The sequence below is a fragment of the Mastacembelus armatus genome, chromosome 20 (genome assembly GCF_900324485.2).
Source record: "Mastacembelus armatus chromosome 20, fMasArm1.2, whole genome shotgun sequence".
NCBI lineage: Eukaryota > Metazoa > Chordata > Actinopteri > Synbranchiformes > Mastacembelidae > Mastacembelus > Mastacembelus armatus.
Genome location: NC_046652.1, coordinates 1,884,944 through 1,899,026, shown reverse-complemented (window position 1 = coordinate 1,899,026; position 14,083 = coordinate 1,884,944). Strand labels below are relative to the sequence as shown.

The window sequence follows — 14,083 nt, the reverse complement described above, 5'->3', positions numbered from 1 at the left end:
AGGAGAGACTTCTGCTATAGGGCTAAAGCTAATCTCTAAGCAGTTCAACTTCATATGACTGAGCTCATCTCCAGTTTTATCCTCGATATCATGTTTGATTAGCTTTGAATGTCACAGGATAGTTTTGCATGTGAGATGTGGAAACTTTAAAGGGCAGCACCTGAAAGCTACTCCAGTCCAGAAGCCTATGCAGTAAATGGTCAGGCCGTAGTAACAGTCTTTTAGTGATTATTATCACTGTGAGAAAAACAGTAAAATACACAAAGTAAATATTCAACATGGAGAATGTTCAACGTTCAATATGTTAATTCAAAAACTAATCTGGGATCCTGTTTTTGCTAAGATCCAGCCTATTTAAAGTAATAGTTTGTATAAACATTTGTACTACTGTCAAAGTGTTAGCTCTAGTGACGATGTATGTTCAGTGAGAGGCTAAGACATGAGAATGGTGCCCGACTTCCCGACCTGAAAGCAAATAGGAAGTAAATAATAATGATGATGTTGATGGATGAATAAACATCATGAGGACACTGTTGGGTCCACAGATCTTTAGCAGTTCAGGTAACTCAATAGTAACTCAAAACCTGGCTGCTTACTGTATCTCCTAAAAACGTTTAGCTCACATGGAGACCATCTGTGTGGAGTTTCAGCTTCCTGTGTACCACCACCCTTGAGTTAGTGTAAAACACTTCCAGATTCTTGGGGAAAGTAGTTTATTATGATAACAGAAAGAGTCCAAAATTACTGAGCAGTGTGGCTGTGAGTTAAACTGGTAGAGCGCTCAAAGGACCTCAGAGCACACTTGAAATAGCATCACATACTTGTAGCTGGTGGGTGTGCTCGCATGCTAGCAGATGTGTGCATGTGCTCTTTCATTTAGCCACTTGCTCTTTTCATGTTACCACAAGGAAACATCCCATGTACACATGCGACCTACGCTCACACAGTGGTGTTAATTTTCTTAACTGACAGAAATGTTTTCAGGCCTAGAGTGTGATGAGAAACATGGGGACATGCTGTCTAAGAAACTACTTGGTTTGCTTTCTCACAAGAAGCTACTCACTTTCTCTTTGTGGTGTCAGTGTAAAAATATCTCTCTTACAGTTTCAGACACACTTTAGGATTCCTCCGTTTTTTAAGACTTCATTACACAGCAGGGAATGAGATTTTGTTGTTTTAAGACTAGAATTTAGCTCATTTTGTGGCCTTTAATTTTTTCATTGTCTTATGTGGAACAATTTATATTTTTGCAAATATGCCCCATAACAAAAAGTTTTACGGCCACACCAAAGTTTTTGCATGTCAGAGTCAATTTACTGCAAATTACTGCTGATCATTTTTTACAACATGGCACCAAAATTATAAGGTTGTGCATTCTGAGTGGTTTCAAGATGCTGGCCTTTAAAGTTTTCACATCTTACACAGCAAAACTGATTCACAATAAAGCTTCTCTAAAGCTCTTTTTTGCATCTGCAGCTCAAATTGAACCACATCTTCCTAATGCCTAAAATTAACCAGGTAGCTGTTGTCTCTAAACCCAACCACAAACCAAACTAACCACATAGTTTTGGAGCTTAAACCGAACCACACTACTTCTGTTGAGTGGCCGATTGTGTCTCATGCTGACGCAAAAGGTTACCGTTTTTGTCAAGTACTGACACTTTAAGTTTTTTCCAGCAGCGTCAATATGTGATGCTGAGACCCATATCTGTTTGTTTCCCTTGAGCACATGACCTTCCAACGCTGTGTGCTCCCATTTTTATTTTCCTCATTTCCTTTTGTCCTCATGTTGCTCTCTCTCTGTGTTCCCTTCTACGTGTCTGAATGATGTGCTTGGGTTTGCCTCATATATGTTTGTGTAGTCTATCCTTCCCATCCAGGCCTGGAGGGGAAGTTGTGTGGCTTGGGTTTGTTGGAGGCACTCGAAAGATGCTCATCCTCTTAGATCATATTCTTCATACAAATGCAATACACAATTTTGTCATTCAGAATGTCCACATGCAGTCCACACTGACCTTTGGTCCTGGGGGCCCGACCGGTCCACTGGTGCCTGGTAATCCTGGCTCGCCCTGGATGGACAAGAGACACTCTATTATACTATTATTTATTATAGTTAGTAGTATTAGTAGATATCAGTCTCACGCCAAACACATTTGAGCATAAGTAGGAGTCCAAGCACCAGAACTGGGGTTTTGTTCAGTTTACTGCACTTCTACCCCCAGCTGCATTAGTTAATGTACATCCAGCTTCATGCAGTTAAGTTGTTCAGTTTGGTATGGTGTGACAGTTTCATTACATAACAGCTTACATTTCCTTTCAGTATCAGTTAAGATCATTTAGGTTTAATGCTTATTTTAAACATGTCACTGTTAAACAAAAACAAGATCTTACCACTGATCCAGCCTTTCCATTTGGTCCTGGTTTGCCTCTCTCACCCTATATAAAAACATAAAAATGAAAATGAAAACAATTGCCTGCTCACTGGGTCCCTATTGCCACTATGAAGGGTTACCATTAGCATTAGTACTGTTGGTTTGCTGGGTAATTAGACCACTAGTTCTTCACAAAACACCTTTATGGGGACAGGCTGGGGCACTAACCATAACCAGTCAAACACAGTACATATGTTTTAGGGGATATGCTCGACCTAGTTCGTAATTAGGTGCTGAATCTGCAGACTCAGTGACTAATTTTGTATTAAATCATATTAATTTTTATAAAGAGACAAGCAAAAAGTCTTACCTTGGGTCCTGGGGGTCCTGGTTCCCCTCTCTCTCCCTGAGTAACACGAGCAAAATAAAATAATTTTTATATTTGTGATTAGAAAATCTGCATCACTGATACAACTGCTTCTTCGAGGACTTACCTTGTTGCCTTGTAGACCATGACTTTCACCCTATCCAGCCAAGGGAAGACATGCAATCAAATTCAGAAATAAGCAGCATCAGCAAATATCAGTCCTATAAATACTGGTCAGCGGGGACCTACTACACCTATTTGTGGACTGAGGAAGCTGTTATTGCCCTTTCATTTCATTTATCCAGTTCCCAGTGCTTTGACAGCTGATTAGGGTGTTGTACGCCATTCGACGGCATTATCAGACATGAATGTGGTTGTTATTGTTGATTAATGTGTGTCCATGGTATATGGGTGACCTGTGGAGGTTATAGACAGCTTTACTGGAAGTCGGTGTTTTCCTAAACCTGCGGAAAAGTCAACCACCACATATATAGTATTGACTCTTGCTGGAACACTGTTACAGCAAGAAGAAAGGAAAACAATAAATAAATTAAAATATTAAATACAGTTTGTGTGTAAGCAAGTAGTGTATTCTACTGTATGCAGTGTGTATTAACTTCTGGGTTCACATGTTTTTGAACTGTTACTGTGTAACTGAATAAACATATTAACTGAGTTTGCAACATCATTGCTCATACACACACACACACACACACACACACACACACAAACACACATTATATTTGATAAATGGGATCCTGTGTGTCTGCACGTTACCATGCGTCCTGGTAGATGCTGCTGTGGTGGTGCAGTTACACAGTTACAGTCTTCCTCCTCCACTGTGGCTACTCTATTCAGAGGACACTGAAGAAACATAAACATGTGTTATCATTACCCTTGCGGTGCCTCAATGGCTAAATAGCTTTAATCACAATCTGATTAGAAATGTGTGAGATAGAAACTGGACTTACCCTTTCATCATGCTAGATACCAGACAGGAGAAGAGAAACAGTTCGTTATTTCTATTGTAGCCTCATACATGCAGCAATATATGACATTTGTTGTGGAGATTACAGTCGATACAGGTCTTACCACAGAGTAGATCTCACAAGCTGTTTCTCTCTCACTCTGATGAGGATCACAGTACAGACGCAGCTTCTGAAGCTCAACCTGTTCAAAAAAATATTAAAAAAAACATCCTCACAAAGATTAATTAACTGTCATTTCATAAAATAGTAAAACTAAACGTTTGGTTGACATACTGCTCTGACATTTCACTCATTTTGCCACAGACAAATGTAACTTCTATATTTTTAGACAAAACATGATAAAACCACAGTTTCTTTCACTGGGAAAACAGCTATATGCAGTATCTAAATAAATTCAGGGCATTTGGACCACTAAGTTACGGTGCTATTTAGGGATTTGGTATGTACTCACAGGCACAGAAATGTCGGTTCCTCTGGTTTTAGCCACCTGTGTCTCCCCGTTGATGTAAATGGGCTCCACTGGTTCCAGCATGACTTTGCGGATGTGTTGATCATCAAGAAAACTTGCGACCTGATGTGGTCTGACCAGGATTTTGAGTTGATGCCATTTTCCATCATACAGAGTCTAAAAGAAAGCAACAAATAAGAATTTCATTACATTTAGTTTTTTTTAAGGTTTTCTCAATTATAATGATATATTAAATGAGAATGGATTGGCATTCACGAAATTATTTCTGATAAAGTTGAAAGGACAACTTGAGACTGTTGAAGTCTGACCACAATCCTTACAAATCTGCAATTATAGACCTTAATCAGCTACTATTATATCTGGTGAAAGAAGAAAAGTGATAATTCTAACATTTTCAGTTCAGATATTCATTCATTCAATATTCATTCAATATTCAAATGTTTAACTGATACAAATAATCTGAACGGCATGTCATAACTGAGCATTTATTCCTTTTTGGGACTGAAACACACAAGTTTCCATTTAATATATTGGATGTAAAAACAAAATCTATCCCTTCTATTGATTGGCTAAAGTTTTCTATACTTTTTTTCAGTAAGACCAAAAATGTGTCTTCCTTACATGCTTTAAAAAAATGTTAAAGAACTCCTATTTCCAACACCAACTTTTTCTTAAAGCCTCAAACCATACACACATCTGCTATTGTTGGGCCACAGCCATCTTTTCCAAATGACAAATCACAGGCACCTACCTTGTTCCACATCAAACCACGTCAAATCAAACATGTGCAAACATAAATTCAACATAATTACAACCCTTTTCTTGTCTAGATGTGTGTCAGGATGGAGGGAGGTGGGCTCTCTCTGGAAAAAACAACCTGGCACTTCTAAGAGGATATATTATTACCTTGACACACATGCATTTTCTCAAAGAAATATATGTTCATCTGTTAGTTTCCACAGGGGAAATACTGTTTTAGAGCATTAAACATTTTCTTTGAGCCTCCTCCTGACTTCTATCACATTACATCTTCATCAGTTCAGCTGTGTACTGAGCAGAACTGGGACAATTGGCTCTTTGCTTGCCATCCCGGTCAGGTTCATTAACAGCAACCAACATGAAGTGAAAACCAAGACTGCGTGAGACTTTTACAACACAATTTGTTATTTCAGTGGGAAAATAGCAGGAAAATAGCAAATGGTGCCAATTGTTTTAATAACAATTAAAGAATAATTTTTATTTAATCATTTTGACCTCTGGGGTACTTGCATACATAGTATTGTGCTTGACTGTTAGTTGCTGTGGATAGCTAGCAGAGTATTATTATTATTGTCAGTATTAGATTTTAGCAGGTAAAATGTTGTATCAAAAAGAAGCAAACGATCTAGGCCTTTTTGGACTTTGGCTGTGGACTTTGTGTCAGTGTTTGTGCTTGTGTTATTTCACTGTTGTTTGTACTGTCATCATGTTTTCCCTCACCTGTCCTCACTCCCTGTCCCTATAGTCCCCTGTCCCCTAAGTGTTCTGCCATCCTGCCTCTCTGGTTTGGGTCCACACCTGTTGCCAACTCAGGCCTGAGACTTATTCAGTGATCACAGTGTGCTCACACTAGTCAAAGTGGACTTTGGGGATCCCAGGCATGGTACAAACGGCATAATGTGAGTACACCCTAAGTCTGAATGTTTATCTCCATATCATGCTGAAATCACTAATTAATGCGTTGGTCTCAGCTTGAAATATCCTACTGACTTAACTGATTCAACTACAATGATTATATTTTACAAAAATAGATTTAGGATTCACAAATGTGTATCTCATACCTGTCAATACTCCTGTTTTTCCATGGAGTCTCCTGTTTTTCCACACCAGAAGGATTTATTCTCATATCTTGAAATCAAATTGACAATGTCCCCATGAAAGCTGATGTTAAAATACTTTACTAAACTACTAATACTAAAATGGGACTCACTCAGCTTCTCCCAAACACCATAAGACATATTTTGTTTTTCTCCTTATTCCTTTTTCATTTTGTGCTTTCAGTGACCAGAAGAAAAACAGCTATCCACCCGTCCAACATATGATCTTTGGCTTGTACAGTAGTTATCATTGGCATCATTATTATAAATGTCAGAAGAAAAACAAACCAAAAAAAAATCAAGGTGGAGTCACACGATGATGCTTAGTTGAGTAGACGTATGGGTTTTCAATAGAAACACATATTGCACATATAAGAAACACACATGCATATATCATGACCCTTCATAAGTTAAAACACTCATTCTGCAAATATCTTTCATCATGAACCATCACACATTTTAGGTTATTTGCTGCTTTCACAATGGAAGATGCGAGTTGCTCAAAAAAGCACAAAATAAGTAATAATGTTCTGTTTTGCCTCTGTCCTCAGTCCCATTTCCTCTCTACTGTAGTAACTACTGTATATTGACAAATTGACAGTATTTTGGAAAACAAACATTTTCTGTCCTTGAAAGTCAGATCCCAGCCAAAGGGCCAGAGTCTGAGGGATTTGTCCCACACTGATCTGGTATGGGCATCAAACCTAATGCTAATACCAACCTGAAAGCCATCTCTAAAGATGAGTCTTTGCTCTTTTTCTGTTATACTGGTGGTTGTGAAGGTTACAGTTTTGTCCTTTCCATTTAGGGTCACTGCTGCCTGGATCTCCTTATCCTTTGATAGTACCCTCCAAAGGTCAAAGGTCAGCCTGCTAGAAGACCCCTTTAGACGCAGAGTGGCTACAAACACATAGGATGGAGGGAGGCCTTCTGGGAAAATCTCCCTGGTATAAAGAATTAGGTAAATTAATGAAGTAGGAACAATATTTGCAAGAACCATTTCCCTCTCCAAATAGTATGCTACCTGGTATTCTCAGTAATGTCCGTGGAAGCAGTTAGGGTGTAGGCTGTCTCAGAAATCAGAGAGCCCTGGATCTTCTTGGCCTTTCTCTGAATGTTCATGCCCATAATCAGCTCAAAGCCCTTTTCATCACGAGATGCCACTGGGATTCGTGTTGGACATACAGACTCTAGAAAGAAGAGAGTATTTTATTCAACTAAAAAAAACATGCAAAAAAACAATTTAAATAGATGGTCCTTCATGTGACCCAGCCATGGATGATCAAACCCCAGCTTGTGTCCAATAGGAATATTAACTACTCTGACCGTAATGCTCTCCTATCTTTGGTGTTGTCATGGCTCCTTTTCCTCCTCACTTCTTTTCTCAGGCAACAGGCTTCAAGAAATCTACAGCCAATTCATTAGCAGAGACCTGGCACTCCACCTTCTTGCTAGCATTGGTTAAGCAGCCCTGTATTTTTCGAGCTTCTTCTCAAATGCTTCCTCAATCTCCTCTTCCCATGCGACTGTCTGCTCCAGAAGTGCAACCTGCTTGGACCAGAAAACAATAACTGTTCCTCAATTGGTGACAACAGTGTAGTTGGGGGAACTTACACAGTTTCTGAAAGTCCACAAACATCTTCCAGATGTTTACAGAGGCCACAATACCTGCTGATTTTGTGGTTGTGGATTTTGATTGCTCATCTGCTCTACTGAGCATCATAGAGGACTTGGCCTGTCAGAAATGCTGAGCCCCTGTTATTTCCAAACTGATGGCCTCAGCTATAACCTTCGGTAAGTGGTCATGTCTTGATCTGTATTGCTCTTCTCCTAGTGTTTTGGGAATATGCTTCAGAACTGAGAATATGCTTTAGAGCTCCTCATTTCAACAACAGTCACACTGGAAGTGTACAGAGTGGAAACTGTAATTTACTCCAGAATTTGGAAGTGCAACAAAGACAGGATGGATGAGAATATCATGTCTAAGTCCTTCACCTCACCTTCCTCTTCACTGCATGCTTCCAGTTAGTTCAATCTTATTGCTGCTTTAAAGGAACTTTCTTTCTTAAGTATTGTTATCACCTCCTGCTTAACTACATCATCCTTTTCTCTCCTCTTGGCAGTTTTGATGTGAGCAGTAGTAAAAAAAAAAAAAAGCCTTGCCCACCATGGCCTTGAGTCACCACTACAACAGACCTCTTGTGATGTAGCCCCACCTCTGCTAGTTGAACATCATCCTCTGTCATCCATTTCTAATTATTTTTAACTGTTTTCCCCTCTGTGGCTAACGTTGGACCTTTAAAAGTCATGTGCACCATCACCTCTGTTCTTGCTAATTTAAATTCCTGGCTCGGCTTTGCTATTTGGTAGTCACAGCCACTTCCTGAGGTGGATTCTGACCTTTCTCCTCAAGTTTTATTATTGGAACTTCATAGACAAGAAAGGACCAGAAAAATCTGGGAAGAACACCATATTTGTATGGTTGCAGTATCCTCACTTAGCAGTGAAACATCTTTCCCAAGCTTTTGACTAGCTTCTGCAAAAGACCAGAGGTAGTTGTTTCTTATATCATGAAGAAGACGTTACCTGCACTTTTCCCTTCTTTAACATCTGAGAGCATGAAATGGGCCAAGTAGAGCTGCATTTAAGCTCCCTACATGAGCTTTGAGGGCCCTTGGAGAATCCATCAGCAACCCAAGACTGACTCTTTGAGATAAGATCTTCCATCAAGAAATGCTCATCCTTCACATTTCTGTAATAATCAATGATGAGATCTTACTGTGCTAGGGACATGCTAATATGACAGTTTGATGTGCACTAATTGATGTAGAATTCCATATGCATTTGCTAGGTTATGCCCCAGTACTGGCAAGATGCCCTTCCTCTTTCTGGCATCCCTAATAGGCTGTGCGTCAACATCCACGTGCTCCTGGCATCCATGAAATGCCACCTTTCTCCACTGTTGCATTGTTTCACTCAAGATATGTGTAGATCCAGTTAAAGAAAACACTGAAGAAGATCTTCCATTAATCTATCTGGTGGAATTCCCCCTCTTTAAGGACCCACAACCCTTCTGCAATTTTCCACTAATCCAAAATCCTGTGTCTTCTACACAATCTTCCAGAGTTTAGTGCAGCACTTATACACCTGTATGAAACCCTGAGATCCTGGAGAGAAGCTTCATGCTTAATATAACTGTTTGCAAAACCTGGGGGTTCTCAGTACTATGATATAGCTCTGTGGTCTGCTTAGATACATGTGCATTGTGTTGCTTCTTTTCTTGTTGAACGCTGTATCCTATCCTAGCTTGGTGGATCTTCAATCTTTGTTCATTCTTGCAGATTTTGTCCCATGCATCATTTATTCATATGATTCAATATATTAAGAAAATTGACAGGGACATTGCAGATTGTAGTCAGTTATGAATGACTTATTATTTGATTAGCTAGCAGTCCAAAGTGTTTCATGGTCCTTGAGGGTAACTCCTTCACTGGTGGAGTCATTGCAAAGTTATGACATAGCTATGGGTATTTTGATGGTAAAGCCTAACTAGATAGTGATTGCTGAGTGATGCTGTATATTTCATTTAGAAATGTGTGTGAAATATATGTGAAATGACTTTTTAAACACTGTAACACTAACTATATGTCCGTGTTGTGTTGAAAACTGTTTCCTAGTTAATTTGTGATTCACTGTAACCAAATATGAACCAAACCTAATCCCTAATCTCAGACCCTTAAAATAATTAAAGGCTCTGTTTGCTGATAACGTATAAAATGTAAGTCTTCCCTATCAGTTCCCCTTATTAGGAGCTAATGACAGACAGCTCCCCCACCCAGCTGTGGGATTAGACGGCACTCGCTGCAAACAAAAACTTCCTTCCCTTTTCTGTCAGTGATACCATATGCAATTCAAGATGAGTTTCATAGACAGAGATAGGAGAGGGAGTTCATCATAACTCAGTGCAGGTTTGACCCTAATGCAAACCTAACCCCAACCAGTTTTTGTTGCCACACTTAATGAAAACATAATCAAGCCCCAACCACAGAGGGGGCATCACAAGAAAAAATATTGGGAGGAAAACACTATTCATAGCAGGAGCAGTCTTCCAAACAAAAACCTGTGTCTAGGCTACCAGATTTATGTGCTTTAAGAGTAGCTGACCAGTCACAATGGCAGACAGCTAATGTTATAGTCATAGCCACAGAATTGCTACAGCTGTGGCACTGAACATGCCCACTTCTGCTTTGGTCCAATAGCTATGCCTAAAGTTTGGCCTCCCTCCAGTAGTGGTGAGAAAACACTGGATAAACAACACAGGTTAACTCAGTATTCTAACCTTCACAAAGTCTCTGCTCCATGGAGTCTCGGATACGGTCTATGGTGGTGTAATCTTCAGCATACAGAACATAGGTGGATGATGGTTTATTGGCGATGGATACCAGCTCCGATGTGGCGATTTCATTGCCAACTCCAACTGCGAATAGTGTGATGCCCTGGCTTCGTGCCTCTATACTGGCATCCACCTAAAAAGTTTAGGCTATGATTAAAATGAGCCTTCAGTGTCAAAGCTTTCTGTCATACATTAATTAATACATGATTAAAAGCTTTACACTTGAATCTGGTAATGTGACATTTACCACATCATCCTGAGATTTGCCATCAGTGACCACCACAGCAATACGGTTCTTGACTTGAGTGGTGCGCAGGGATGAGGAGAAAACATGGTTCACAGCAAACCTGATGGCCCGTCCCGTCTGTGAAACAGTCACAAACAGCAATGACAAATTGGCGTGGATAAAGAATGTTAGGGAAAGTGTCGACGGGACTGCTGACCAGCTCACTGGCCACTGCATCACAAACTGAAAATTAAATGATATAAACTAGGGCTGTCAACATTGTGTTAATGCATGAGATTAATGTAGAAATTTAATGCATTTCTGTTCTCTGTTTTTTTTTTTTTTTACACAGCTTTATCATGATTAAGTTTAATCTTGAACTGTCCTACCACCAAGTTTGAAGTACCTACGTGGTCCACAAGTACCTGGTGATGTTAGCAAAGATGCTGAGACAAGCCATGCTCACCAAACAACAATGGAAGAGCGCAGCCACGCAAGTTTGTTAACAATGACAGTAACAACTCTAACCAATGCAATTGCCACAGACTGCAGGCCATCCAACACTGCACATTTTTATAATATAATAATATGGAAAGCAATTAGGCCCCTAAGTACATTTACTCACATAGCCTGCTGTACTTAAATACCATTTTAAGCTGTCTGTACTGAAGTATTTCTGTTTTCTGCTACTACATACTTTGACTTCAGTACATTTCGGACTGCAATTAATCATTAGTCATTAACTTCATTACATTTTTTAATTGATTGACAGCCCTAATATAATATAGCCCTCTGGGATATAGAGCAAGAAGAAGAAAGGCTGAAGAAAGGTGATAGCAGTGGTACCAGGTACATCTTTGAGGATAACCTGCACCCACTGCTCATGCCTGGAGTGCAGTGCAGTTTCTGTGACTTTCCGTGGAGGAGTTCTGTTAATGGGTGGAGTTCCTTCTCCCTCTGTGCCGGCAGATTGGGGAGGTATACCCTCTAATTCAATTCATAACTGTGTGTCAGCTGCCGCTGTAGTCATATTGCTACAGATGCAATGAGTGTAATGAGTGACTGTTCACACCCCTATAGACTGCCTCTCCATAACCAGTTTCTGCTTGTTCCACTTAGTTTCTTCACACCAGTGGTGGATTTAATATATGAAACTTTTTATGTTCATGTAAATCATAAAACATCTTAAATGTGAGCATATGCATAAACAGTGATATTATACAGTATGTTATCCTACTGACTACATGCAAATGATAGGTCTGTAAGGAGAAAACATGCTGTCCTGCCTGTGTGTTTCCTCCCAGATAAGTGATGCTCTGTATGGCCTCAATGAGCTCTGCTCCACCCTGTTGTTTTCCCAGAGGAATCTCCAAACGAGGTGTGTCACTGTATTGAATCACAGCCACCTACAGGACAAAATACAAGAACAAAAGGGTTTTTACTCTTCAAATTTTATAGAAAATGCAGCTAAATCTTAACAGAAATTTTAGAAATCTCAAAGTGTGAATTGAAAATGCAGTCTGAAGTAAGTTTATTGCCAGGTGTGTTGGACACACAAGGAATTTGACTCCGGTACAGTGGCTCTCAGTGTGCTTGGCACAACAGTTCCCACATTATATACATAATTAAATACAAGTGGCACAATACAGGGATAGTACAGGCATGATATGTGCTCTGAAACATACACTCAGTACAGTGCGATTCTGGTTTAACGTACCTGTGTGTAGTGGGAACTGATGTCAAACCAGCTGGTGATGTTGATAAGCCACTGCTTGGCTGTGTCGAAGTCAGAGAACCCAACACTCCATGAACCATCAACAATATACACCAGGTCATTTACAGCAGTGCTGCAGCCTGTTTACATATAGATACATACACGCACATACACTCACAAAGTGATCAAATAGAACTATTCTAAACTAAAACTGATCAAATCTACAGTATATCCCCATTAATTTGCAGACTGATGTAATTAATCCTGCGGTGATCACATTTATATAATGGCATCCCTAATCATAATGGTGGTATGTAATATGTAACCAACTGCATTAGTTTTCACAAGGTTTGATTTATTTGTGCTATAAATGTATCATCCTTACCTGCCCGTACATCACCATCCTCCTCTGCTGCCTCCAGTGTGCTCAGTAGTAATACTGCACTCCATATTGACCAAAGCAACATGGCTCCGTATGAGAGCTTTCCAACTCTGACCAGTCCAACCTGGCTAAATTTAGGTTGAACAACAATTCAAACGTGTAGCATATGACAAGAAGCGCATGCATTGTATGATGCTGCTTTGCCAATTGCAAAACTTTTGAATGAGCAAAGCAATGATATTCATTCAAAAAGCAATATGCACTGAGAGGTAAAAGTGTATGTTCATACATGTTTATGTTCACTGCAAAACGTCAAGGTATAAAAAGAAGAGATGTTTTTGCCCCATCGACATTCATTACAAGTGAATGCACCTTGAACTTGAATGCAACATCATTTGTCACAAGCAGATTAGAAGATTGAAATGAAACATATAAAGGACACACACCAAAATTTTCACATTAGACAAAGTTAAGCACATCCATGTTTACAAGAGGATAAACACCTCTGACCCCACTGATCCATAATCTTTCCTTTAGCACCACTGAAATCTGGCTCAATGCAGTTTGCAAACTACCACTGAAATAAACTATAAATCATTCAGATGATGAGGCACATCTTGTCCTGGAGTACACCAGTACAATGGTCGGTAGCCAGACATGTTAAGATGCCACTGGGATATTTTATATTTCAGACACAAAGAGAAACCAATTAATGTCTTCAAGAGAAAAGTAACCTGACAGGTCCAACAGCCTCACCTTTAATAAAATAGCATTTCTACCTTAAAATGCTCATCTCACTTCCTACAAAGAGGCTACAGAGTTGCCCAGTTTAAAAAGTCGATGAAACAAACAGTCAGCAAATTAAAGGCTATTACTTTGTCAAACACCAATATGGTGTTAATACAAAACTAATCCTCTCCACTGTCCTGATTGTTCTCTGTCATCTTACCCGTAAAATGTAGGTGAGGTTTTTTTCTTGTGTGTGTGTAATGCAACACATGGTCTAGTTGGTGTTTTCTGTGGTGCTGTCCCCATGTTCATTTTGTAGAGCAAACATGGTTCCACCAACCACAAGGCTGGGCTGGAACAAAATAACGATGTGAACGCTATGCTGGGATGGGAAAACAGAAACATAAACATAGCAGTGAGGGCTGCAGCATGTTGGCAGAGCCTTTAGAGGCAGGGCAGGATCAGCTGCCTGAAGAGAGTTGAGCTACCACAACTTTTCTTTTACAGCTTCTCCCAGCTCTGATAACTTTCATTCTGTTTCTGAATGATTTGCTATTATAGAAATACATAACAATATACTTTGACT

The 14,083-nt window shown here is 39.6% G+C and overlaps 1 protein-coding gene across 1 annotated transcript in view; it reads right to left on the bottom strand.

Moving 5' to 3' along the window:
• LOC113121710 (collagen alpha-1(XXI) chain) overlaps positions 1-12,892 on the bottom strand; it is a 37,728-nt gene extending 24,836 nt beyond the window's left edge. Inside the window, exons 1-15 of the mRNA XM_026292431.1 lie at positions 12,772-12,892; positions 12,390-12,526; positions 11,959-12,078; positions 10,694-10,810; positions 10,393-10,579; positions 7,078-7,243; positions 6,775-6,997; positions 4,180-4,353; positions 3,832-3,909; positions 3,711-3,722; positions 3,517-3,603; positions 2,867-2,896; positions 2,743-2,778; positions 2,392-2,436; positions 2,016-2,069 (exon numbers count right to left, since the gene is read on the bottom strand). Coding sequence (XP_026148216.1) covers positions 2,016-2,069; positions 2,392-2,436; positions 2,743-2,778; positions 2,867-2,896; positions 3,517-3,603; positions 3,711-3,722; positions 3,832-3,909; positions 4,180-4,353; positions 6,775-6,997; positions 7,078-7,243; positions 10,393-10,579; positions 10,694-10,810; positions 11,959-12,078; positions 12,390-12,526; positions 12,772-12,853 — 1,548 coding nt within the window. The 5' untranslated portion in view covers positions 12,854-12,892. The remainder of the gene's footprint in view (positions 1-2,015; positions 2,070-2,391; positions 2,437-2,742; positions 2,779-2,866; positions 2,897-3,516; positions 3,604-3,710; positions 3,723-3,831; positions 3,910-4,179; positions 4,354-6,774; positions 6,998-7,077; positions 7,244-10,392; positions 10,580-10,693; positions 10,811-11,958; positions 12,079-12,389; positions 12,527-12,771) is intronic.
• Between the last annotated feature and the right edge of the window lie 1,191 nt (positions 12,893-14,083).